This window comes from Trachypithecus francoisi, unplaced genomic scaffold (assembly GCF_009764315.1).
Source record: "Trachypithecus francoisi isolate TF-2019V2 unplaced genomic scaffold, Tfra_2.0 Lachesis_group13, whole genome shotgun sequence".
NCBI lineage: Eukaryota > Metazoa > Chordata > Mammalia > Primates > Cercopithecidae > Trachypithecus > Trachypithecus francoisi.
The window spans coordinates 18,307,282-18,331,344 of NW_022681458.1; the positions used below are offsets into that span (position 1 = coordinate 18,307,282).

Here is a 24,063-nt window from a genome sequence, read left to right on the forward strand (position 1 = left end):
GCTCAACCAAACGCAATGAGCAGGCTTCTTTACAGAAAGGTACTGCTATGCATCCAGGAAATCTCCAAAACGGTAAAGGGAACACTGCTCTTTGTCAGGAGGGTGGGGAGACGAAGGAATCAGGTTTTAACTACTTAGACATTACTTTTCCATTTATGAATCAACAGTTCGAGAAACGAGTTTGCCAACTTTTGAGGGGTTAAAGTGCTCAAGCGTTGGATGGAGTCATGGTTACATTTTGGTGGATACAGTTGCCAAAAGTCATCGAGCTGTATCGGTATAACTGCGCCTTTTATTGTAGGCAAGGTGCACCTCAATCTAAAAAAAAAATAACGCAGGGGAAAATAAAGTTAAACAGCCATTAGCGATGAGGTTCTCGTGAGGAAACAAACCAGCTTCCACGTTAGCGCCAAACGCCCTCTTTCACCTGCCTGCTGTGGCCAACAGGGGAAAGAGGGTTGGAAGGTTCTATGCAGGTTCTGGAATCCGGACCATCCCGAGGGAGGACACGGAGCCCACGCGGCGCTGCCCGGGGGCGGGATCCTTACCCAGCAGCAGGAAGTACAGGACCCACTGCAGCACGGCCACCGTTTGCAGCCGCCGCGCCAGCGGGATGTTGAGCGGTGCAAACTCGACCTTCATGGCCCAGCCGGGCGAGGACTGCGCCAGCCACTGCCGCTTGCACCCCCGCTGCTCTGCGGCGCCTGTGGGAAGTACCCGGCGGCACTGGGCGGAGAAGAGAGGCAGAGGCTAGGCAGCGGGCGGGGACCCAACTTCGCTCTGGGTAGGAGGGCGGGCTCGGCTGAGGCTGGGGGCAGCCAATCACAAGCGCCCCGCGCCAGAGCTGGCCCAGCGCCCTGGCCGCGCAGCAGCTGCCCCGGCCCGGGGCACATTGGCTGGCGCGCCCGGGCGCTGGCGAGAGCGCGCCGCATGGGACATGAGGGACGGGGAGAGGGGTCAGCTGGCAGCCAGCCCTTGCCAGGTAACGCGGGCTCCTGCCGCCTGGCTGACCTGGGATCTCCACGAGGATCTGACCATTGTTTAGCTGATTGATCACCCAGCGCTTGCCTTCAGCATCCGCCCTTAAACCCACTCCTTCCTTCGAACTCTCTGTGACTGGGGAAGGGTTAGTTTGAGGAATCGCTCGCCAGCTGGAGAGAGGAGCCAGACTTGTTTCTTAGCTTATTGATCTGTCCCCCCCCCCCCCCCCCCCCCCCGCCACCTCCAGTTTCCCCAGGGAGGGGGAAGAGGACCTGGCTTCCTCACTCTTGGGTCCTCAGATCCCTACAGTAGCTCTGGGAACCTTTCACCCATTCATTCATTCAACCCACATTTATTAAGCACTGGCCACGTGCTGGACACCATCCGGGCGCTCGGATAACCAAGCTGTCAAGCGCCTCTGTATGAAGAGACCACCAACAGGCTTTGTGTGAAGAACAAGGCTGTTTATTCACTTGGGTGCAAGTGGGCTGAGTCCGAAAAGAGTCAGCGAAGGGAGATGGGGAAGGGGTTGCTTTATAGGAGTTGAGTAGGTAATGGAAAATTACAGTAAAAGGTGGTTTTCTATTGTTAGCAGAGGAAGGGGTCACAAGGTACAAGGTGGGGAGATCATAAGACTCATTGTCCAGAAGAAGAATGTCACAAAGTTGATTGATCAACTAAGGTATGGCAGGGAGCAGTCACAATGATAAAATGTTGTAATGTTGGTTAATCAGTTAAGGCAGGAAGTGGCTGTTTTACTTCTTTGTGTTTTTTTGGCTGCTCCAGGCTTCTTGGCTCCTGCAGGCCACCTGGATGTGTATGTGCAGGTCACATGAAGGTTATAATGGCTGAGCTTGGGCTCAGAGGGCTGATACAAGCTATTCATTGTCTTGTTTTCAGAGTACAGGGAGAAACAGCCATCAGCAAAACAACTACACAATTCGGTGTATAATTACAAGTAAGACCCTACCGTGAATGACCAGAAGATTCCAAAACCAAGACTGCTGCATGGTCAGGGAAGTGTCTGAAGAAGTGCCCTTACTTGAGCTGTAGCCAAATTTGGTTAACCCAGCAGTAATCCAGGCAAAGGGAAGCACGTGTGCAAAGGTCCTGTGGCCGAACTCCAAGAAGAGCTCAAAGAGTGGGAGCTTGGGGGACAAGGGTGAGATTGGGGTGACATCAGGTGAAAATGGTGGGTAAGGTCCAGAGCCTTGCAGACTGTGTTTAGGGTTCAAGTTTGTACCCCAAAAGCAATACAAGACACTGAGGCCGGGCGCGGTGGCTCAAGCCTGTAATCCCAGCACTTTGGGAGGCCGAGACGGGCGGATCACGAGGTCAGGAGATCGAGACCATCCTGGCTAACACGGTGAAACCCCGTCTCTACTAAAAATACAAAAACTAGCCGGGTGAGGTGGCGGGCGCCTGTAGTCCCAGCTACTCGGGAGGCTGAGGCAGGAGAATGGCGTAAACCGGGGAGGCGGAGCTTGCAGTGAGCTGAGATCCGGCCACTGCACTCCAGTCCTGGCGACAGAGCGAGACTCCGCCTCAAAAAAAAAAAAAAAAAAAAAAAAGACACTGAAGGGTTTCAATTATGATATGCTAAATGGATAAATGGATGGCTAGATTCTAAATAGTGCCTAGTCCTTGGGAGCAACCATTGCACTTTATTTATAAATATTAATTACCAGTTGAAAAACTGAAAATGATGAGTACCTGTCAAGTCTTGCTGGAGAGGACTTGGAACAGGGCAAAACAACAGAGTTGGCCCTCCCTTCTCCCACATCCTTGCCCTTTTCTTCTTCAACATTTTAATACAAAAAGAGTTGGATTAAAACAAATACCAGGGCCACTTGGAGGAGTTGTTTGTGACTTTTTGTATGCAAAACTTGTTTGGTTTTTTTTTTTTTCCTCCTACTTAAGGAGTCACTTTCTTCTTTCCTTTTAGATTTCTTCCTTAAACTTTCCCCCAGTGCTAGGTAGGGACACTATGAACACACACTGTGAACACACATTATGTACATTTACTCATTGACTATTTGTGGAAAGCTTTCTATGTATTAGGCACTGGGTAGGGAAAGGAGATGAGCTACAATGGTGAATAAGAAAGGTCCCTGTCCTGCTGCAACTCACAGTCTAGTGGGAGAAACAGAAAATACCTACCTACATAGACAACCAAATTTGTGACAGTGTCCTGAAGGAAACACACAGGCTGACATAGCATAATGGGCACCTATTTAGAACAGATTGGAGACAGCAAGAGTGGAAGTAGGCATATCCCCTAAGGAGGTTATTGTAGGATGATTGCAGAGGATGTGGAAGCTTGGGAAAATAGAGATAGACTTGAGATATGCATGGGACATATACATAGTAGGACTCCTTGATTAATTGGATTCTGAATCTATCGGTAAAGAAGAGTAAAACACCCAGAACTCCTGATCCTGATCACTTGGAGTTTGTTTGCTTAGTAATGTGTTTGTTACTTTCCCAGAGCACTAAGCTAATAGCTAAGAACTGTCATATCCTGTCACAGCCATCACAGCCAACTGAAACAAAGCATGGACTCACCAGCACTCAGTCAATGCAACAGTCCATCACCATTTAATCAACAATTTTTGATTTTTTTACTCATTATTATACTCTCATCCTTTTGACATTCAACATGTATTTATTTGTTTACATATTGTGTGCCAAGTTATGAGAGTTAAGTGATCACTGGATTGACATAGTGGGAACGTTTTAACACATCAAGCTATTCAAAACAATTCTTCCATATGAGCCTAAGATTCCAGAGCCTAACTGCTATACTAGGCTGCTTCTCAAATAATATAAGGAAGAAAGGGAGTGTTGTCACAACAGAGGAACAAGTCACTGAAGGGTAAGTAGACGAATGCTGATGACGGAAACTGTCATTTGGGTTGAGGTGTAGTTATCCATTCAGTCAATGGATATTTTAGCAAATGATTAAAGAAAAATACATTTGGCAGAAGCATCAGCTTTGTTCCTATGGGCTTGGAATTGGCTACATATGAGTGAATAATACATATATATGTTTACAATAATTCAACAAAAATGTATCAAGCACTACAGCTGTGGCAAGTCCTGGGGAAGGAACCAGCACAGTCCCTTTGAAGATCTGGGATTCCACTGATGGGTATGGTTCCTCTTTCTACTTCTCAACTCTGATGAAGAAATAAGAAGGTCACAGGCCAGATTGCCTCAACAATAATGAAAGGCTACTCTTGGAACTCAGAAATAAGAAATCTTTTCTTTGTTTTATTTATTTCTTCCTGTGCACTTCACTATAACTAACTTCTACTTGTAGAAAGGTGACAATGTCTTTCTATAACATGATGTTTTACTATAACTTAAGTAAAAATGTTCTCATTGTCAGATTAAAAAGGAAATAGTATTCTGTTAGTATTCTGTCTAGACACAGTCCTTAGAGGGGATGGTTTAGGGCAAAGGTCATGGTTCTGATTTCATAAAATGCATTAATCATAAAAGTAAGTATTCTGTCTCTCTCTCTCTCTCTCTGTCACTCACTCACACACACAGCCACACACACATATAAACACACACCACTGAGAGTGACCAGCTCTGGTTAATGTCTCACGTGTCCGTGTGAAGAGACCACCAAATAGGCTTTGTGTCAGCAACAAGGCTGTTTATTTCACCAGGGTGCAGGTGGGCTGAGTCTGAAAAGAGAGTCAGCAAAGGGTGGTGGATTATCATTAGTTCTTACAGGTTTTGGGATAGGCGGTGGAGTTAGGAGCAGTGTTTTCCGGGCAGGGGGTGGATCTCACAAAGTATATTCTCAAGGATGGGGAGAATTACAAGGAACCTTCTTAAGGATGGGGGAGATTACAAAGTACATTGATCAGTTAGGGTGGGGCAGAAACAAATTACAATGGTGGAATGTCATCACTTAAGCTATTTTCACTTCTTTTGTGGATCTTCAGTTACTTCAGGCCATCTGGATGTCTACGTGCAGGTCACAGGGATATGATGGCTTAGCTTGGGCTCAGAGGCCTGACATTCTTGTCTTCTCATATTAATAAGAAAAATAACATAAAATAGTGTTGAAGTGTTGGGGCAGCAAAAATTTTGGGGGGTGGTATGGAGAGATAATGGGCGATGTTTCTGAGGGCTGCTTCGAGTGGGATTAGGGGCAGCATGGGACCTACAGTGGGAGAGATTCAACTGAAGAAAGATTTTGGGGTAAGGGGTAATATTGTGGGGTTGTTAGAAGGAGCGTTTGTCATACAGAATTATTGGTGATGAACTAAATGCGGTTTTGTATGAATTGAGAAACTAAATGAAAGACACAGGGTCCAAATTAAGAGAAGGAGAAAAACAGGTATTAAAGGACTAAGAATTGGGAGTACCCAGGACGTCCAATTAGAGAGTGCCCAAGGGGGTTCAGCGTAATTACTTGTTTGGTTGGTGAGTTTTTGGGCTCTATTCTTGACAGAATCCTCTTTTTTAAGTTGAAGGCTGAGCTTGGTGAGGTGGGTTTTTAAAAGACCGTTAGTCTGTCCTACCTTTCCTGAAGATTGAGAACAGTAAGGGGTATGAAGGTTTCACTGAATACCAAGAGCCTGAGAAACTGCTTGGGTGATTTGACTAAGAAAGGCTGGTCTGTTATGGGACTGTATAGAGGTGGGAAGGCCAAACTGAGGAATTATTCTGACAAAAGGGAAGAAATGACCGCGGTGGCCTTTTCAGACGCTGTGGGAAAGGCCTCTACCTATCCAGTGAAAGTGTCTACCCAGACCAAGGGGTATTTTAGTTTCCTGACCCGGGGCATGTGAGTAAAGTCAATTTGCCAGTCCCGGGCAGGGGCAAATCCCCGAGCTTGATGTGTAGGGAAGGGAGGGCCCCTGAACAATCCCTGATGAGTAGTAGAATAGCAGATGGAACACTGAGAAGTGATTTTCTTAAGGATAGATTTCCACGATGGAAAGGAAATGAGAGGTTCTAAGAGGTGGGCTAGCAGCTTGTAACCTACACGGAAGAGGTTATGAAATGATGACAGAATAGAATGGGCCTGTGAGGCTGGAAAGAGATATTTTCCTTGGTCCAAGAACCATTTGCCTTGTGTGGGAAGAGATTGATAGGTGGAAGTTTCAGTGAGAGAGTAGGCAGGAGTGATTGATAAGGAGAAAAAGGCACATGTACCCTGAATGTGCCATCAGCTCCAGCCACCTCTTTAAGAGGAAATTGTTGGGCAGGTGGGGGAGGACTAGCTGCGCAACGAAACTGTAAGCCAGACTGGGTGTGAGGAGGGGAGGTGATAGAAGGATTATAGGGTTGGGCAGCAGAGGCTGAGGAAGAATTGGGATCTGGCTTGGCCTGGTGAGGAGCAGCCTGGGGAGAAGGGGAGAGGTCAGATGAGTCTGTAGAAAAGAAGGATTCAAAGGACTCAGAGCTTGGGGTGGAGACTGAAGGAACAGACAGGAGAGAAAGCAGAAAGATTTGTGACAAATCACACTGGGAGCAGAGACTAGGGAGGGACCAATGTGTGAAAGAAGGCCTGGACGCCAGGCATCTCAGACATTTGCCCATTTTCGACAAAAATTATCTAGGTCTCGTAGGAGAAATCAAAAGTGCTGTTTTCTGGCCATTTAGAACCATTGTCAAGTTTGTATTGGGGCCAAGCGGTGTTGCAGAAGAAAATAAGATGCTTAGGTTTTAGGTCAGATGAGAGCTGAAGAGGTTTTAAGTTCTTGAGAATGCAGGCTAAGGGAGAAGAAAGAGGAATGGAGGGTGGAAGGCTGCCCATGGTGAAGGAGGCAAGTTTAAAGAGAAGGGTAGAGACACGGAGAAGGGGGGTGGGGAGCAGCCCTGGGCTGCAATGTGGGTGAGCAGCCAAAGCAGGCGTCCCCGCAATTGACTTGCCACCAAGGGAATGTGGGTGAATGACCAAGGCAGGCGTCCCCATGGTGGTCAGACACCAATGAAGTGTGGGTGAACAATCAGGAAGGCGTCCCTGCAATGATTAAACACCAAGGGAAGGCTGTCCTCCCGAGTCCGTGACTGGCGCCGGAATTTTGGGTCCAAGGATAAAATGTGTCTCCTTTGTCTCTACTAGAGAGGAAAAAGAACTGGAATTGGAAGGACAGGCAGATTGCAGTGTAGTGAGAGAGGAAGATTGAAGGGTAGCGAGAGAGGCTGGAGAAGAGAGTGAAAAGACCACTGACCCGATTTGAAATTGGTGAGATGTTCCTTGGGCTGGTTGGTTTGAGGACCTGACGTCGTAGGTGGATCTCTTCATGGAGTGAGGGTGAAGACAGGGAACTGGTCACCCGAAGGAGTCCCTCTGACCCGGGTCTTTGGCACCAAATGTCTCACGCATCCGTGTGAAGAGACCACCAAACAGGTTTCGTGTGAGCAACAAGGCTGTTTATTTCACCTTGCTTTAGCTGGCAAACATGGGTAAATCTTTAATTATTTATTTAATGATGGGTACATCTTTAAATACATGGATAAATCTCTGTTTGAGGCTGTCAGCTCTGAAGGCTGTGAGAACCCTGATTTCCCACTCCACACCTCTATATTTCTGTGTGTGTGTCTTTAATTCCTCTAGCGCTGCTGGGTTAGGGTCTCCCTGACCCAGCTGGTCTTGGCACACAGAAGTTCAAGTGTTGTCTCTCCATTAGTTACTTTATGTTAATATGTGATGTTTTCTCTACAAAATATGTGCTTCCCTAATTGCTCCTTTTTGTGTTTGTTTGATTTTTGAGACAGAGTCTTGCTCTGCTGCCCAGGCTGGAGTGCAGTGGGGTGATCTTGGCTCACTGCAACCTCTGCCTCCCAGGTTCAAGTGATTCTCGTGCCTCAGCCTCCCGGAGAAGCTGGGACTACAGGTGTGCACCACCATGCCCGGCTAATTTTTTGTATTTTTAGTAGAGATGGGGTTTGGCCATGTTGTTGATTGCTCAGGCAATCTACCTGCCTTGGCCTCCCAAAGTGCAAAGATTACAGGCATAAGCCACTGCGTGCAGCCCCTAACTGCTCTTTAAAATTGTTATAACACTATGACTGATTACTCTTAGAAATTATGAGGATAATGACTAGTATTTATTAAATGTCCTTTCTCTTCCCATGACCCTCACCCACATCTTCATCTTATTTGCACTGGGACAGTACTTGGAGATCCAGCAAACCACACAAGGTAGGAACAAGAACAAATAGATTAGGAAGGTTTACTGCAACTGTCCTGAGCCCAAAGCAATCTTATAAAAGAGGCAGTCAGCAACTCCAACAGCAGTGCCCTTGGGGACATGACAAAGCAGTTTCCATTACTTAGTTCCAGTTTCCAAGAAGATCCAGGATATGGTCTGAATGTTTTTTTCCCCTATATTTACATTAGGTGAAATCCTAACCACCAAGGTAATGGTATTAAGCGGTGTGGCCTTTGGGGAGTGATTATATCATGACAGCTCCTCCCTCATGAATGGACTTAGTACCCTTATAAAGGATGTTAAAGGGAGCTCTTTTGCTCCTTCTGCCATATGAGGACCTAGCAAAAAGTTAGCTGTTGCAACTCAAAAGAGGGCCCTCACCAGAACCCAACCATGCCAGCACCCTGATCTTGAACTGCTCAGCCTCTAGAACTGTGAGAAATAAATTGTGGTTGTTTATAAGCCACCCAGTATATGATATGTCACTACAGTGGCCTGAATGGACAAAGACAGTCCAATCCAGTGAATGTTTTGTTTTGCTTCAACACATGCCATCTCCCCAGTCCTTACCGCTACCATTTCTCCCCTGCATTATTGCAACCTCCTAACTGATCTTCTTGCTGTTTCACCCTTCAAACCGCTACTCCTTATCCCCTTTCCACAATGTGCCCAAAGTGATCTTTTCAATTACTTTTCAAACATCATTTAAAATCTTTGAATTTCTTCACAATTGCTGTGAAGATAAAGTCCAAACTCTTCAATATGGTTTTGGACTCTGCATTATAGGTCATCTACATCTCACCTCTTGAATCGCAGCTATAACTTTCCAACACTCACACTCTAAGCTTTAATAATTCTGAACTTAACTTGTTGTTGAACAGTCAGGTTTCAGGAGGAAGAAAGAGACACATGGGTCTCAAGAACCACCAGGCACTTTGATGTGTCTAGGTCCTCTCTCTCCTCTGTCTTCTCTCTTGCTCTGAGAGTCATTTTACCTCGCTGGAGATTAATTTTCTTCAGGGGGTGGGAAACATGGCCACTAATGGCCCCACACTTGTACCTTACAGCTTCCACTATTAAATCAAATGAACTTAAGTTTCCTATGGTCCCAAGTCCAAAAGCCAGCAGGCATCAGGTGTCAACTTCTGGATCAATTCATTCAAATGAGATACAGGGTCCCATTGCTGTAACATGGTGGCTGTCAAATGTGCCCTTGTGGCAGAGAAAGAAGATGCTGGGCGGATGATGCCAAGCTTCTGCAATCAAAACCAATCAGGAGGGAGAAATGAGTGAGGAGGAGTTAAGTTAACTTCAGTATTTCTGATTTGGATAACTCAGTGGATGGTGGTGACATTGAAAAGGAAAGACAGACATGGGAAAAAAATGAGTCTTAGGGGAAACTTCAGTTTTCGACATGTCAAGTATGAGATGCCAGCATCGTGGACAGCCAGGTGCAAATGTTGAGAAGCTGGTAAAAAATATGTACAGAAGAGACTGGGTGTGGTGGCTCACACCTGTAATCCCAGCACTTTGGGAGGCCGAGGCAGGTGGATCATGAGGTCAGGAGATCAAGACTATCCTGGCTAACACAGTGAAACTCTGTCTCTACTAAAAATACAAAAAAAAAAAAAAAAATTAGCCAGGCATGGTGGCGGTCACCTGTAGTCCCAGCAACTCGGGAGGCTGAGGCAGGAGAATGGCATGAATCCAGGAGGCGGAGGTTGCAGTGAGCCAAGATTGCGCCACTGCACTCCAGCCTGGGCAGCAGAGCGAGACTCCATCTCAAAAAAAAAAAAAAAAAGAAATATGTAAGGAAGAGAGATAAAGGCTGAAGATAGGAAGGGAGCCATCTGTGTTCAGATGGTAGTGGAGGCTGCACACCTCATTCTGGGAGAAGATCTCTAAGCACGTAACTCTGGATAGCACCCCACACAGAAGGACGGGAAAGTGCAGTGTAGGAGGTAGAGGAGGCCGCGAGAGAGTTAATTATTTATTCAGTGTTCATGATAGGCCAAACCCTAACATGAACTATTTCTCTTAAAATTCTCACAACCATCCTATGGTATACCTAAAAGGTAGGTATTGTTATTATCTTCACATAACAGATGAGGAACTGAGGCTTATCAGTATTCTGTCACTGGTCCAAGGCCTCAGTGAACAGTAGATCCAGGATTCAAATCTGTGACTGATGGAACTCAATACTATGTTGTATTGCTTTTGCCTCTCACATAGTGACAGTAGAAAAATCCAAGGAGCCTGGAGTCAGGAAAACTCAGGAAGGAGAATATCAGGAATGAGGGAACGGTCAATACTATAAAATATCTAATGAATTTATTTTAAAAATCCAATTTAAAATGACCATTGTTTTGACAAATTCCTTAGTGCTGATCAAACTGATTCTTGTGAGGTCTTGCAGACCCTCTTGATTCTAGGTGGATCTGGCAATAGAAACCCAAAAAGACAGATGGACTTTGGTTATGTCCTAAAAGTTTCAGGGTAATCTACAGAGAGATTGGAGTGCCCCCGGGAAATTTATAGGAAAGGCATATAAGATTATGGATAGAACAGAACCAGTTTTGGATACGCAGCAAGTAAAAGCAAGGCCAGTTATAGTAAACTGTATCATCCATTACCTGTCTTGAAAGCCCTGCCTCACCCTCTGGGAGATAGCAGCTCAAGTTTTACTAAACTTCAGGCCAGAAAGAGGTCATAGTCCCAGATCACTTGGGTAATTTATACTGAAGGTAATATACTGGGTAATTACTTTCGCTATAAATATCTACTAATCAAATAACACTTCGCAGGTTTCAAATTGTCTCCACATACTTTATCCTCACAACCATCAGATGGAGATAGTAAGCTCCATTTTGTGAACGAAGAAACCGAGGCTGCAAGCAGAGACTGTTTGCTTTTGGAGAGGAAAGCACTGCACACTATCAGCACGCCCCTTTAAGCTATCAGTGGCTCTAGTTTAAAATGTCATCCGACCTTGTACTGCAATTCAGGACCTGTGTGAGAAGAAGTTCAAATCTGACAGCGTAGCCAAGCTTTCACAGTTACTGGCCAACCCACGAGCATTACAGGAAAGTGACACAATCCTTTCAGAAATTTTCTCTGAGCTTATTACACACTTTACAGGCAAAAACAATCCATGGGTGCAGGCTCTAATTCCAGGGGTAATGAGAGAGCTGGACAATCTGCCAATGTTTGATTAGCCAGGGAAAAGGAGTGAGCATGACTGTGTTTTATGATAGCCTTGTTTTTTTTCTCTCATAATAAAATAATACTTGTTAGTTACAATTCTGTAAAATATAAGATACAATTTTAAAAAATCTCACCAATCCAAGGATAGCGACTGTTAACATTTTGTTGTATATCATGGTAGCCATTTTATTTTTGTTCACACTCACATACATACATGCATTTTTTTTTTTTTTTTTTTGAGAGGGAGCCTCACTCTTATTGCCCAGGCTGGAGTGCAATGGCGTGATCTCAGCTCACTGCAACCTCCACCTCCTAGGTTCATGTGATTCTTGTGCCTCAGCCTCCTGAGTAGCTAGGATTACAGGTGCCCACCACCACGCTTGGCTAATTTTTAAAAATATTTTTAGTAGAGATGTGTTTTCACCATGTTGGTCAGGTTGGTTTTGAACTGCTGACCTCAAGTGATCTGCCCACCTCAGCCTCCCAAAGTGCTAGGATTATAGGCATGAACCACTGTGCCCAGCCAAACATGCATTTTTAAAACAAAAAATTGGTCATTTAAAGTATATTGTTCAGCCCGGGCAACATAATGAGACTCTGTCTCTATAAAAAAGTTAAAAATTTTGCCAGGTGTGGTGGTGTGTGCCTGTGGTCCCAGCTATTTGGGAGGCTGAGGTGGCAGAATCACTGGAGCCCAGGAGATCAAGGTTGCAGTGAGCTATGATCATGGCACTGCACTTCAGCTTGGGTGAAAGAGTAAGACTCTGTCTCTAAAATAAAATAAAATAAAAAAAATAAAGTATATTGTTTAGTAACTGTACTTTCATATCACAAAGTTCACTTGTTGTGAACTTTTTACCATGTTAAAAAATGTAGATAGCTGGACCAGGTGTGGTGGTCACACCTGTAATCCCACCACTGTGGGAGGCTGAGGTGGGCAGATCATGAGATCAAGAGATGGAGACCACCCTGGCCAATATGGTGAAACCCCATCTCTACTAAAAATACAAAAATTAGCTAGGTGTGGTGGCATGCGCCCGTAGTCCCAGCTATTCAGGAGGCTGAGGAAGGAGAATTGCTTGAGCCTGGGAGGTGGAGGTTGCAGTGAGCTGAGATCACGCCACTGTACTCCAACCTGGGTGACAGAGCAAGAGTCCATCTAAAAAAAAGTGGATAGCTAATATCATTTTGTTTTTTTTTTTTGAGACGGAGTCTCACTCCGTTGCCCAGGCTGGAGTGCAGTGGTGCGATCTTGGCTCACTGCAACCTCCGCCCTCCGGGTTCAAGTGATTCTCCTGCCTTAGCCTCCTGAGTAGCTGGGATTACAGGCGTCTGCCACCACACCCAGCTAATTTTTTGGGTGCGTGTTTTTAGTAGAGATAGGGTTTCACCATCTTGGCCAGGCTGGTCTTGAACTCCTGACCTCGTGATCCACTCGCCTCATCCTCCCAAAGTGCTGGGATTACAGGCATGTGCCACCATGTCTGGCCAGCTAACATCATTCTTAATGTTTGCACAGTATTTTACTGCATAAAGGTATCATACTCTATTTAATCAAGCTCATATCGTTGAACGTTTAGATTGTTTCAACATTTTCTACATTACAAAGACTTGTTTCATTATTTCCTTAGAATAATTACAGGAGTGGAATTTTAGAATCAAAGAGAAAAATCTTTAATATGTTGATTCATATTGTCAAACTAATACTTATATCCCCAACAGGAGTTAAAGTGCCAACTTCCTAAATTCTTGCCAATACAGGGTTGGTTTGATTTGTTTCTTTAATGCCTGCCAGTCTCCCTGGAGAAAATATACACAACTTGCATTGTTGTTTTAATTTACATTCTCTTCTCTTTTTGTTTTTTGTTTGTATTTAATTGGTGCTCCCTTCCTTTGCTCATTTTCTTAGCACTGAAATATATATTAATAAAAAGAAAAGGTAATATACCAAGTATTCCTAATGTTAAAACCTCAAATATTTATTGATGGTCTGCTTTCTGCCAGGCATTGTTTGAGGTTCTTGGCATGTGTTAGTGAACAAAACACAAAAATCTCTGCCCTTACAGGATCATGTTTTAGCAGAGAGAGACGTTTATATCTGATAACCATAACTAATAGTATACTCAGGGATAGGCTTTTCTGTGAAGACTTCAAAGGAGCCAAGGGATCTAGCTCTATGGGAATCTACGGGCAAGAACATTCAAGCAGAAGGCCCAAGGTGGGCCACTGCCTGGCACACTCAAGAACTTACATGGAGCCTGTGGTTCTCGGATGGAAAGATTCCTAAATTAATCCATAAATGATGTTTGATTCCTAATAAATGATAAGAGAATGTTTTCCAAAGCTTGAGGAAATCTTAAAGTTCATCTAGAAAAATTAACATGAGATAAAAGTCATGAAAGTTTTGAAAAAGAAGGCATTGAAGGTACACTAACTTACTAACTTTTCCAAATATTAAAATGTATTATGGCACTATAATAATTGAAAAAGCTTCCTATGGGCAATGGAACAGATAGTTCAGGAATAAACCTAAACATACAGATATATATATGGAAATTTAATAAAGAACATATTTCAAATCCATGGGTAAAAAGAAGCTTATTTAATAAATAAAGTATTAACTGAATTGTTTAAAAACAAAAATAAAGCTGGTTCATTCACTCACTCCAAAACCAAAACAAATTCCAGAAAGATCTGAGATTTAAACGCAAAAGTAAAATAAAAACCCATTCAAGTACTCTGAGAAACAAACTTAAAAAAAAAATAATCTTGGGATTAAGAAAGACCTTTTAAAACATAACCTAAACCCCATAACCTATAAAGGAAAAGAATAATAAATTAGACAAAAGTTTTTTAAAAGCCCTTTATCCGGGTCGGGCATGATGGCTCACACCTGTAATCCTAGCACTTTGGGAGGCCAAGGCAAGCGATTCACCTGAGGTCAGGAGTTCGAGACCAGTCTGGCCAACATGGTAAAACCCCATCTCCACTAAAAACACAAAAATTAGTTGGGCATGGTGGCAGGTGCCTGTAATCCCAGCTACTCAGGAGGCTGAGGCAGGAGAATTGCTTGAACCCAGGAGGTGAAGGTTGCAGTGAGCCAAAATGGGCCATTGCACTCCAGCTTGGGCTACGAGTGAAACTCCATCTCAAAAGAAAAAAAAAGAAAGCCCTTTATGGAGGAAAAAGAACACCTTAAAGCGAAATCAAGTGTCAAGTACTCCTACTGTGTTTCTGCTCAGCTATCTGCCACCCAGCATTCACGTCTCCCCACCCCTGAAATAGAGTGCCACACTCATCTGTTGTTTCCCACCTTCATCTTTACTTGCTTAAAATACATCCACAAAGGTATACCAGATAAAATAGAACATTACTAACATTTTTGAAACTCTTTTGAGTATTGTGATGGTTAATTTTATGTGCCAACTTGACTGGGCTAATGGGTACCCAGGTAGCTGGTTAAACATTATTTCTGGGTGTGTGAGGGTGTCCCTGGAAGAGACTGGGGTTTATTTTTATTTTTTTGAGATGGAGTCTTGCTTTGTTGCCCATGCTAGAGTGCAGTGGTGCAACCTTGGCTCACTGCAACCTCTGCCTCCTGGGTTAAGTGATTCCTCTACTTCAGCCTCCCAAGTAGCTGGGACTACAGGCGTGTGCCACCATGCCCGGCTAATTTTTGTATTTTTAGTAGAGACGGCGTTTTGCTATGTTAGCCAGGTTGGTCTCAAACTTCCGACCTCAAGGGATCTGCCTGCCTCAGCCTCCCCAAGTGTTGGGTTTACAGGCAGGAGCCACAGCACCCAGCCAAGATTAGCATTTGAATGGACAGACTGAGTAAAGCAAATGGCCCACCCCAATGTGGGTAGGTATTATCCATTCCATGGTGGGCCTGAAGAGAACAAAAGGGGGGAGAAAGGCTGAATTCACTCTGTCTGACTACTTGAGTTGGGCCATAGATCTTTCCCTGTTCTCAGTTCTCCTGGTTTTCAGGCTTTGAGACAACATCTACACTACCACCTCTTCAGCTCTCAGGGCTTCAAACTACTTCCCTGATTTCCATGGGTCTCCAGCTTGCAGATGGTAGACTGTGGGACTTCTCAGTTTCCATAATGGTGTGAGACAATACTTTATAATAAATATCTATCTACCTATTTCCTATTTATTTATCTGGAGGATTCTGAGTAATACAGGTATTCCAACACTCCAGGCTGCAGTCCTTCCACCTCGCTCAGAACTAACTGGTCTCATACTTTGTGTTTGTCATCCTCTGCTTTTTATTACAGGCTTACCATTCTATTTATGTATGACTAACAATATACTCCTTAGGTTAGCCTGGTTTTTAGTGTTTATAGTAATGACATCATACAGTACATATTCTTCTGTGATTTACATTTTTCCCTCAAAATTACAATGTAGGATTTATCCAAGTTGATACATGCAGGTGTAGTTCATTTGTTTACACAGCTGTATGGTGCTTCACTGTATAAATTTATCGTAACTGTCTACCCCTTCTAGTATTGACAAACAGTGGGTTGTTTCTAGCTTTCTGTTACAAAGAACAATGTAACCATGAAAATTCTTATTTGAGTCTTCTGGTGCACATGGGTAAGAGTTTCTCTGGGGAATATTCCTAGAAGTGCAATTGCTGGGTAGTAGGATATGGACATGCCCCATTTCTCTAGGTAAGGCCATATTTTCCAAAGAGGTTATATCAAGTTATATTCCAAAATTCTTGCCAAGATCTGATTTTTTTCAGACTTTAAGATTTCTACCAGTCTCGTAGGTATAAACATGTATGTCTTTATAATTTTAGTTTGCATCTCCTTAATTTCTGCTAAGCTGAGAGTTTTTTATGTCTTTTGTCCAGATTGTTTTTCATTCCTAGGAAATGCTGCCTCCTCATTCCTGCTTTCAGTCTGGCCCCAAAATTAGATGAAAGAAGCATGCACCTACATTTTTTGATATATGATCTCATCATTTTCCATGTACCTTTCCTTTCAGTTAGCTAATGCCATTTGCGATGAGCCCTAGTGGCCTAGTTTCCTCTTTTCCATTAGAATCTTCTAACAGTTTAGCTTCTCACAGAGAAGGGACAGAGTACCTGTAACATGTGCAATGATAAAAAGTAGGATGAGTCAGTTGGGGGATGTGAGAGATGGGAACAGAATGCCCGTTGGTGGTCTGAGACTAGCAGAAAACTAACTAGGAGGATTAAAAATAATGACAGTTGCCCTATTTCCAGGACCTCTAACATGGTAAGAACTATAGTAGCTATTTATGAATATTATTTCAAATTCTTACAATAATTCTTTTTTAGTTTTTAAGACAAGGTCTCACTTTGTTACCCAGGCTGGAGTGCTGTGGCGTGATCACAGCTCACCGCAGCCTCGACCTCCCAGGCTCAAGTGATCTGCGTAGATGGGATCATAGGTGTGTGCACCATGCCTGGCTAATCTTTCTTTTTGTTTAGAGAAGGGGTCCAACTCTGTTGCCCAGGCTGGTTTTGAAATCCTGGGCTCAAGTAATCCTTCAGCCTCCGCCTCCCAAAGTGCTGGAATTATAGGTATGAGACACAGTAATTCTCTAAGTTGTATATTATTATCCCTATTTTGTAGATGAGGAAACTGACGTTCAGAGGCCACAGAACACTTTGGAGTGCCCAAAGCAGAGCAGGTCAGCAGGAAGACCTTTGGTTATTTATTATTATTATTTTGTTGTTGTTATTGTTTTTGAGACAGAGTCTTGCTCTGTCACCCAGGCTGGAGTGTAGTGGCATGATCTTGGCTCACTGCAACCTCTGCCTCCTGGGTTAAAGTGATTCTCAGTCCTCAGACTCCCCAGTAGCTGGGATTACAAGTGCCTGCTACCACACCCAGCTAATTTTTGTAATTTTAGTAGAGATGGGGTTTTATCATGTTGGCCAGGCTGGTTTCGAACTCTTGACCTCAAGTGATCTGCCCACTTCAGCCTCCCAAAGTGTTGGGATTACAAGTGTGAGCCATTGTGCCTGGCACTAGTCTTTTGCTTATTAATTGAGCATGAGGCACCAATTTTAGGTGGAAAACTGTATTTTGCATTGGGGATATTTGCCATTTACGGGGTGTTGCCAATTTGTTATGTTGGTCATTGGGAAGGGACTGCCTTTCCATGGAGGGGAGCTAATACTGTGTAGTGAAAAACTGCTTGATTAGTAGTTAGGGTATCCTACATCTGGCTCAGCTTTTGTCCCCTCACGTGAAGGACCTTGGAAGAAGACCTCACTCACTGTACAGTAGAAAGGATTAGGGCAAGGCTCCCCCTGGAACTGCCAGTTTGTGCCTTAGTTTCATTACTTGTAAAACAGCGATAATGGTACCTACCTTGACATATTAGCTTCCCTTGGCTGCTGAAACAAATTACCACAAACTTGCTGACTTAAACCAAAACTTTATGCTCTCATAGTTCTGGAGGCCAGAAACCCAACATCAGTTTCACTGGGCCCAAACCAGCATGCATTACACGGCTGCCCCATAGGCTGGGCATGAATCTGTCCTTGTCTCTGTTTATTTCAGGGGTACATGTGCAGGATGTGAAGGTTTGTTACATAGGTAAACGTATGCCATGGTGGTTTGCTGCACAGATCATCCGATCACTTAAGTATTAAGCCCAGCATCTATTAGCTATTCTTGATGCTCCCCACTCCTCCACCCCCTCACTCCCAGAGTGTGCTTGTCTCTTTGTTTCTGGTGGCTGCTGGCATCCTTGGGTTGTGGCTGCCATACTCCAATCCCTGCCACTGTGGCTACATCGTCTCTTTCTACCTCCCTTTTAGGTTTTTATATGGATACTGTGATTCCATTCAGGGTCCGTCTTTAGAATCCAGGATAATACTCTTCATCTCAAAATCCTTTACTTAATCTGCAAAGGCGCTGTTTCTATATAAAGTTACATTTAGAGGTTGCAGGGATTAGGGTCTGATACTACTGGGGGCCGTTATTCAGCCTACTACACTCAGGATTGTTTTAAGGAGGAAGGCTGAGCACAGCCCACTGACAGCAGAGCGCACTGAGCAAATAGACCAAAAAGAGGTCTCTTACAACGACTCCCTTATAGGGCTGCCGTAAAGTTCAAAAGAAACACAGGTATACCACTTATACGAGTATAGGAGAGATTAAAGAATGAAGTAAAAAACTGAGGTCTGTTAACAGCCCCTCCCGCCGCCAGGAGTTGCGCACCTTTATCTGCAGGAAGCCTTGAACCATCTCCTCTCGCCTTTCCACCACCTCCAAGCAAGATTTCCCACGTGGAGGCCCCGCCCCCGCCCTGACGCGCCCCTCTCTCCCCCCTGCCCTTAGCGCGCTGGGAGCATCCGGGACTTCAGGGACAGTACATTACAATGCCTGACAAATCCTGGCCAGTTCTATCAAATTATATCTCTCTTACAGGTTTTTAAGCTATTAGTCCCATAAAGATACATTTAGTCAGCGAGGTAATGGTAAGATGAGTGTTTTTAGATTAAAATAAGAACTGGTACTGTTGGCAGCAGAATGGCGATATTCAAGACAGCTCGCACAAGAAGAGGCGGGCCCTACGCGCCTCTCTAGGGAAGCCCGGGTCAGCTCGCCGCGCAGGCGCAGTGAGTTCGACTCGCCATGCCGACTGTCAGCGTGAAGCGTGATCTGCTCTTCCAAGCCCTGGGCCGCACCTACAGTGAGTGCCGGCCTTATACATTGGGCCCTACGCCTCTTCTCGGAGGCTGGGTCTCCCTCCAAAAGGTCATTGTGGTGACATTCATGCCTTCCTTGAAGGTTTTGGCCCCGGGAGGCCGGGGTTTATACGGGAGGGCCGATGATGGTGGCGGTCCGACTGGGCTGTGGTAGCCTCGGAACCGGCATCGCAGCGGTGCCACTGCTCGTGCCCGGCTTGCCGTGTCATTCATTCAGCGATCTGCCATCGAGTGCCTACAGCGTGCCTGGCACCGACATTCAAGTCAGGGGATAGAACAGGAAGGAAACCCGGGGTTGTATCCCGAGCGTAGCCAGTTCATTGCAATAAGAGCGCTGTGGGAACTCAGTTTATAAGGGGGTAGGAGGAGAGAGTTGTGCAGCGGGATGGAGAAAGGCATTCCATCTGTCTTCGCCTTATTAATGTTTCCTGAGCGCCTGTTATGTGTCAGGCACTGTTCGAAGAGCTTAGGACTAGGGCTGTGCACATGACACGTCAGGTCCACGTTCTGTCTGATGGAGGCAGACAATTAACCAGCACATTAATAAAATGATTTCGGATAGTGTTAAATGCCATCAAGGAAAGAAAAGGTGTTGTACCAAGAACAACTTTAGATAGGGTGGTAACATTTGATCTGAGACCTGGATGAGGAGTATTCAGTGGGCGTAGACTTCATTCTACATTTCATCTTTTATTCAGTTCTAAAAACACAACCATTGAAAAAAGGAGGGAGATATTAAGTGCAGTTATCAGTTACCTCACAGCCATAGCAGCCGCCCCACCCTTTTTTTTTTTTTTTTTTGAGAAGGAGTTTCGGTCTGTCGCCCAGGCTGGAGTGCAGTGGCACTATCTCGGCTGACTGCAACCTCCGTCACCCGGTTCAAGCAATTCTGTGCCTCAGCTTCCCGAGTAGCTGGGATTACAGGCTCCCGCCATCACGCCCGGCTAATTTTTTTTTTGTATTTTTAGAGAGACCGGGTTTCACCATCTTGGCCAGGCTGGTCTTGAACTCCTGACCTCGTGATCCGCCAGCCGCAGCCTCCGCAAATGCTGAGATTACAGGCGTGAGCCATCGCACGCGGCCCCCACCACGTAATTTTTAGCTTGTATAAAGACTGTACCAACTGGTTTGTGAGAGCTGTTTTTTTGTTTTTAGGGCTCAGTGTGATAACAAAGGCCTAACTGGTTTAATGACAGCCACCGCTTCCCAGAATAAGATATTACTGTTACTGTGAAAATAAAACTGGCTTTTAAAAATCTTTCCTAAGTGTGTACTTTTAGATAGTACCTATTCTCAATGTGATATTCTTCATAAGTTCTGCCGTAAGTCCCTGAAAGTAAAGGAAATACAAGGATATTGTATTACTCTTACCCTTTGTACTTGTCCCTAATCACCTAATCGCTTTATTTTATAATGAGCTTATTTATATTTCTTACCTGACCTTCTAAACCATATTCTCACTAATGGGATACGGTACAGGTTGCTAATTCCTGATCCAAAATGCTTGATACCAGAAGCGTCTTGGATTTTGGATTTTGGGATATTTGCATGTACATGATGAGATATTTTGGGGGTAGGACCCAAGTCTAAACATGAAATTGATTTATATTTCACATACACCTTATATGCATAGCCTGAAGTTAATTTTGTGGAATACTTTAAATAATTTTTTTTGCATGAAACAAGGTTTTGACTGTGTTTTTGACAAATCATATGGAGTCAGGTGTGGGATTTTCCACTTGTGGCATCCTGTCTGCACTTTAAGGTTTTGGGTTTTGGAGCATGTCAGATTTCAGATTTTTGAATTAGGAATGCTCTATCTGTATACCTGAATTGCATAAGATGGTAGGTGGCAAATACTTGTTTAAAACATCTATAATCAGTTCCCATCCCAGTCTCCATTTCTAGGGAGGTAGAAATAATACAGATTTTAAAAAATGGTGAGATTTATAACCTATTTACTGTCATCTGATGTTTCAACAATCCTGTCCCCTTCCCTTTTTTTTTTTCATATTGTCAGTGATCAATTAAGATTGATTTTTTTCACAAATATGTCTTTGTTAGGTACTGAATCTTTTAAGGGCCAGGTACATGGCTGATGCTTGTAATCACAGCACTTTGGGAGGATGAGGTGGGCAGATTGCTTGAGCTCAGGAGTTGGAGACCAGACTGGGCAACATGGCAAAACCCTGTCTCTACAAAAAGTAGCTGGGTGTGGTGGTGTATACCTGTAGTCCCAGCTACTCGGGAGGCTGTGGCCGGAGGATCACTTGAACCAAGTAGTGAGCTGTCGTGAGCGGTGATCAAGCCACTGCATTCCAGCCCCAGCCACAAAGTGAGACCCTGTCTCAAAAAAAAAAAAAAAAAAATTCAGTCAGAAGGATTGATGTTATTTTTTGAGATGTACTTTCGAGAGGTCAGAAATGATACTCCTCATTAGTTTACCTTTATTGTGTTCTTTCTTGAAACTGGAAAAGCATGTTCAGCAAAGCATGTGGTTTCCAAGTAGTATGGATACATCTTGTTTGTTACCTTTTTTTTCCCCTAGTCTTCCTCTTTTTTTCTTGTTTTCAGATAATGTCTTATTCACACTTTTAAAATCCACATTCTCTCTCTTTAGTCCCTCCAAGGGTTGCTTTCTGTTTGAAATTTCATTGTTTCTACCAGTCCCCACCTTTCTTTTTACCTCATCTTTGCTTAGCAAGGATATTTCTCTTTCAAGCTGTTTGCCATTTTGGTTATTTTGCTCGTCTGACTCCTTTGGAGCAGTTTTGTCTCCTTAGTCTACCTTTTCAACAGACTTTCTGTACAGCTGGTTTCCTCTTGCCACGCCTTTTCTTGTTAACTGATTTATTATCATTGCTCTTCAATTATAGTCCTGTTCTGGCGTGGTGTAATAGCTGGCAGTAGTGACAGAGCCTTCTGTGTATATCATATACACCCCTAAGGTATGGTTACTTGATGTGTCATTTTGTTAGAGGAAATTACTAATCACGATTTTATTGTTGATTTTTCTTTGTATCGAAACCCATGAAATACAGGGTTTTTTAATGCAGGGTTTTATTATTCCTGAAAGGAATAAAACATATGATAATTAGGATTCAGCATATTTTAATAATTCTGTACCATTTAGTTATCTATTACTACATACTAAATTATCCCAAAGTTTAGCATCTTAAAGCAGCTATCATTTGTTACATAGTTTCTGAGGGTCAGGAATTGGGGACTGGCTTAGCTGGGTGGTTTTTGCTCTGAATCTGTTACCAGATTGCAGTCAAGGTGTTTGCCAGATCCGTAGTCATGTCAAGGCCTAACTGAGTCTGGAGAAACTGCTTTCAGATTCATTCAAGTGGTTGTTGGCAAACCTCAGTTCCTTGCTGACTTTTGGCCAGAGGCTTTAGTTCCTCCCACCTTATCCTCTCTATAGGACTACTTAGAACATGTTAGCATGTTTGCCCCAGATGGAGAGGTCTGAGAGAGTAAGTACTTAAGTAAGAGAGAGTGCTCAGGATAGATGCCTGTTTTCAATAACAGCTCAGAAGTGATATACTAGCCCTTCTCATATTCTCTTGGTCACAGACCAATCCTAGCACAATGTGGAAGGGAACTGTGCAAGGGTGTGAATACTAGGAGGCTGGCATTATTGGAGGCCATCTTGGAGGCTGACTACCACCGTTCCCCCTCTAACCTCCACTGATTCAGGTTCCTCCCATATGCAAAATATACTCACCCTCTCCCAAAGCCCTCAGAAGTGCCATCCCATTACAGCAGCAGCTCAGAATCTAGAATCTCATTATCTAAATCAGGACCAGATGTGGATGTGGCGCCTTGGGTGTAGTTCCTTCACTATAGCTTCTTTAGTACCCTCTTGGCCTGAGAGACTCGAGAGACCAGTTATCTGCCCCACATATACCTAACACACAGTGGTGGGATGGGCATAGGATAACTCCTGTAGCCCTTCCTCTTCAAAGGGGCGGAAATGGGAGACACAAAGGAGTCATTGGTCCATGGCAATTCTGAAATCGAGTGGCAAATGTTGGATGTTCTTGATTAGGTCTGAAGGCCTGGGATAATTCTCCATGGCTGTCTGCCCTGCCCTCTAGGCTCTTGGTTTCCACCCCTCTGAGTGATCCCTAGAAAGCATGTGCTTCACAGCTGGTTGGTTTTCTCAGTCTCCTTACTGCTAATAGAATTTTGAGAGTTCAAAGACTTCATTTTATTCTATTTCTATCCTTTTCAATTCTAGCTGGCAATGCTTCCGCATATGTATTTCTTCTAAAAACTTTGAGGGTCTTTGGTGCATGTTACTGGCTTCCATTTTATTAGTCAAAAGCTACACCACCTACACATCTCTGAAATATATTGAGTTTCTGCTGATAACAGTGCTCTTAATGAAGCCCTATTGTGTGATTAATTGGATTTATGAAATACATTCTTTATAATTTTTTATATCACCCTTTGTTGGAATGATTAGCGCCTTTGATCTTTCTGGGTCTTAAGATTTTACGGTCATACCCTTGATTTTATCTTTGGACCGTATTTTCCTGGCAGTGCCTTGGATTTTGGTCTTTTCTCAATTTTAGCGTTGTTTCGCATCTGGAGAAGATGAGAATTTTAAAAATCTCCAACATCCTGGCTCATTTTTGTTTAACAGCCTTTCTTTTAGCTTATCTCTTTTTTTCACATAAGCACAAGAAAAACCCAGGTGGCACTTTGAACACTGGTTGGAAATCTTCTTAGTTACATCACCCCATTGATTTTTTACAGTCCACATAACTGCAGGGAATGGTGTTGCTAAGCCTTCTGCCTCTGCTTCACTAGGATTCCTCTTCTTCCGCTTTCTGATAATATTACCTGACTTTCTTCCATGTCCTCACTTGTATCCTTACCAGAGACTATCAGGCTTCTTTCTTTAGGTTTTCATTTACACTCCTCAAAGACCACCGCTTGGTCCAAAGCCATTCCCGTGTTTTTCATTTTTGTTACGGC

At 43.9% G+C, this 24,063-nt stretch overlaps 2 protein-coding genes and 1 long non-coding RNA gene across 3 annotated transcripts in view; 1 reads left to right on the forward strand and 2 right to left on the reverse strand.

Annotated features, from left to right (window-relative positions):
- MOGAT1 (monoacylglycerol O-acyltransferase 1) overlaps window positions 1–720 on the reverse strand; it is a 41,429-nt gene extending 40,709 nt beyond the window's left edge. The window contains exon 1 of the mRNA XM_033230067.1: window positions 549–720. Within this exon, the coding sequence (XP_033085958.1) occupies window positions 549–642 (94 nt within the window). The 5' untranslated portion in view covers window positions 643–720. The remainder of the gene's footprint in view (window positions 1–548) is intronic.
- Window positions 721–4,965: 4,245 nt separating this feature from the next.
- Window positions 4,966–18,657, reverse strand: LOC117094463. The gene is made up of 3 exons (XR_004441558.1): window positions 18,584–18,657; window positions 7,182–7,403; window positions 4,966–5,023 (listed from the first exon to the last, which is right to left on the reverse strand). It is a non-coding gene; the product is annotated as an uncharacterized LOC117094463 (long non-coding RNA).
- Window positions 18,658–18,957: 300 nt separating this feature from the next.
- The window catches only part of FARSB (phenylalanyl-tRNA synthetase subunit beta), an 83,511-nt gene continuing 78,405 nt past the window's right edge, over window positions 18,958–24,063 (forward strand). The window contains exon 1 of the mRNA XM_033230066.1: window positions 18,958–19,058. Coding sequence (XP_033085957.1) covers window positions 19,001–19,058 — 58 coding nt within the window. The 5' untranslated portion in view covers window positions 18,958–19,000. The remainder of the gene's footprint in view (window positions 19,059–24,063) is intronic.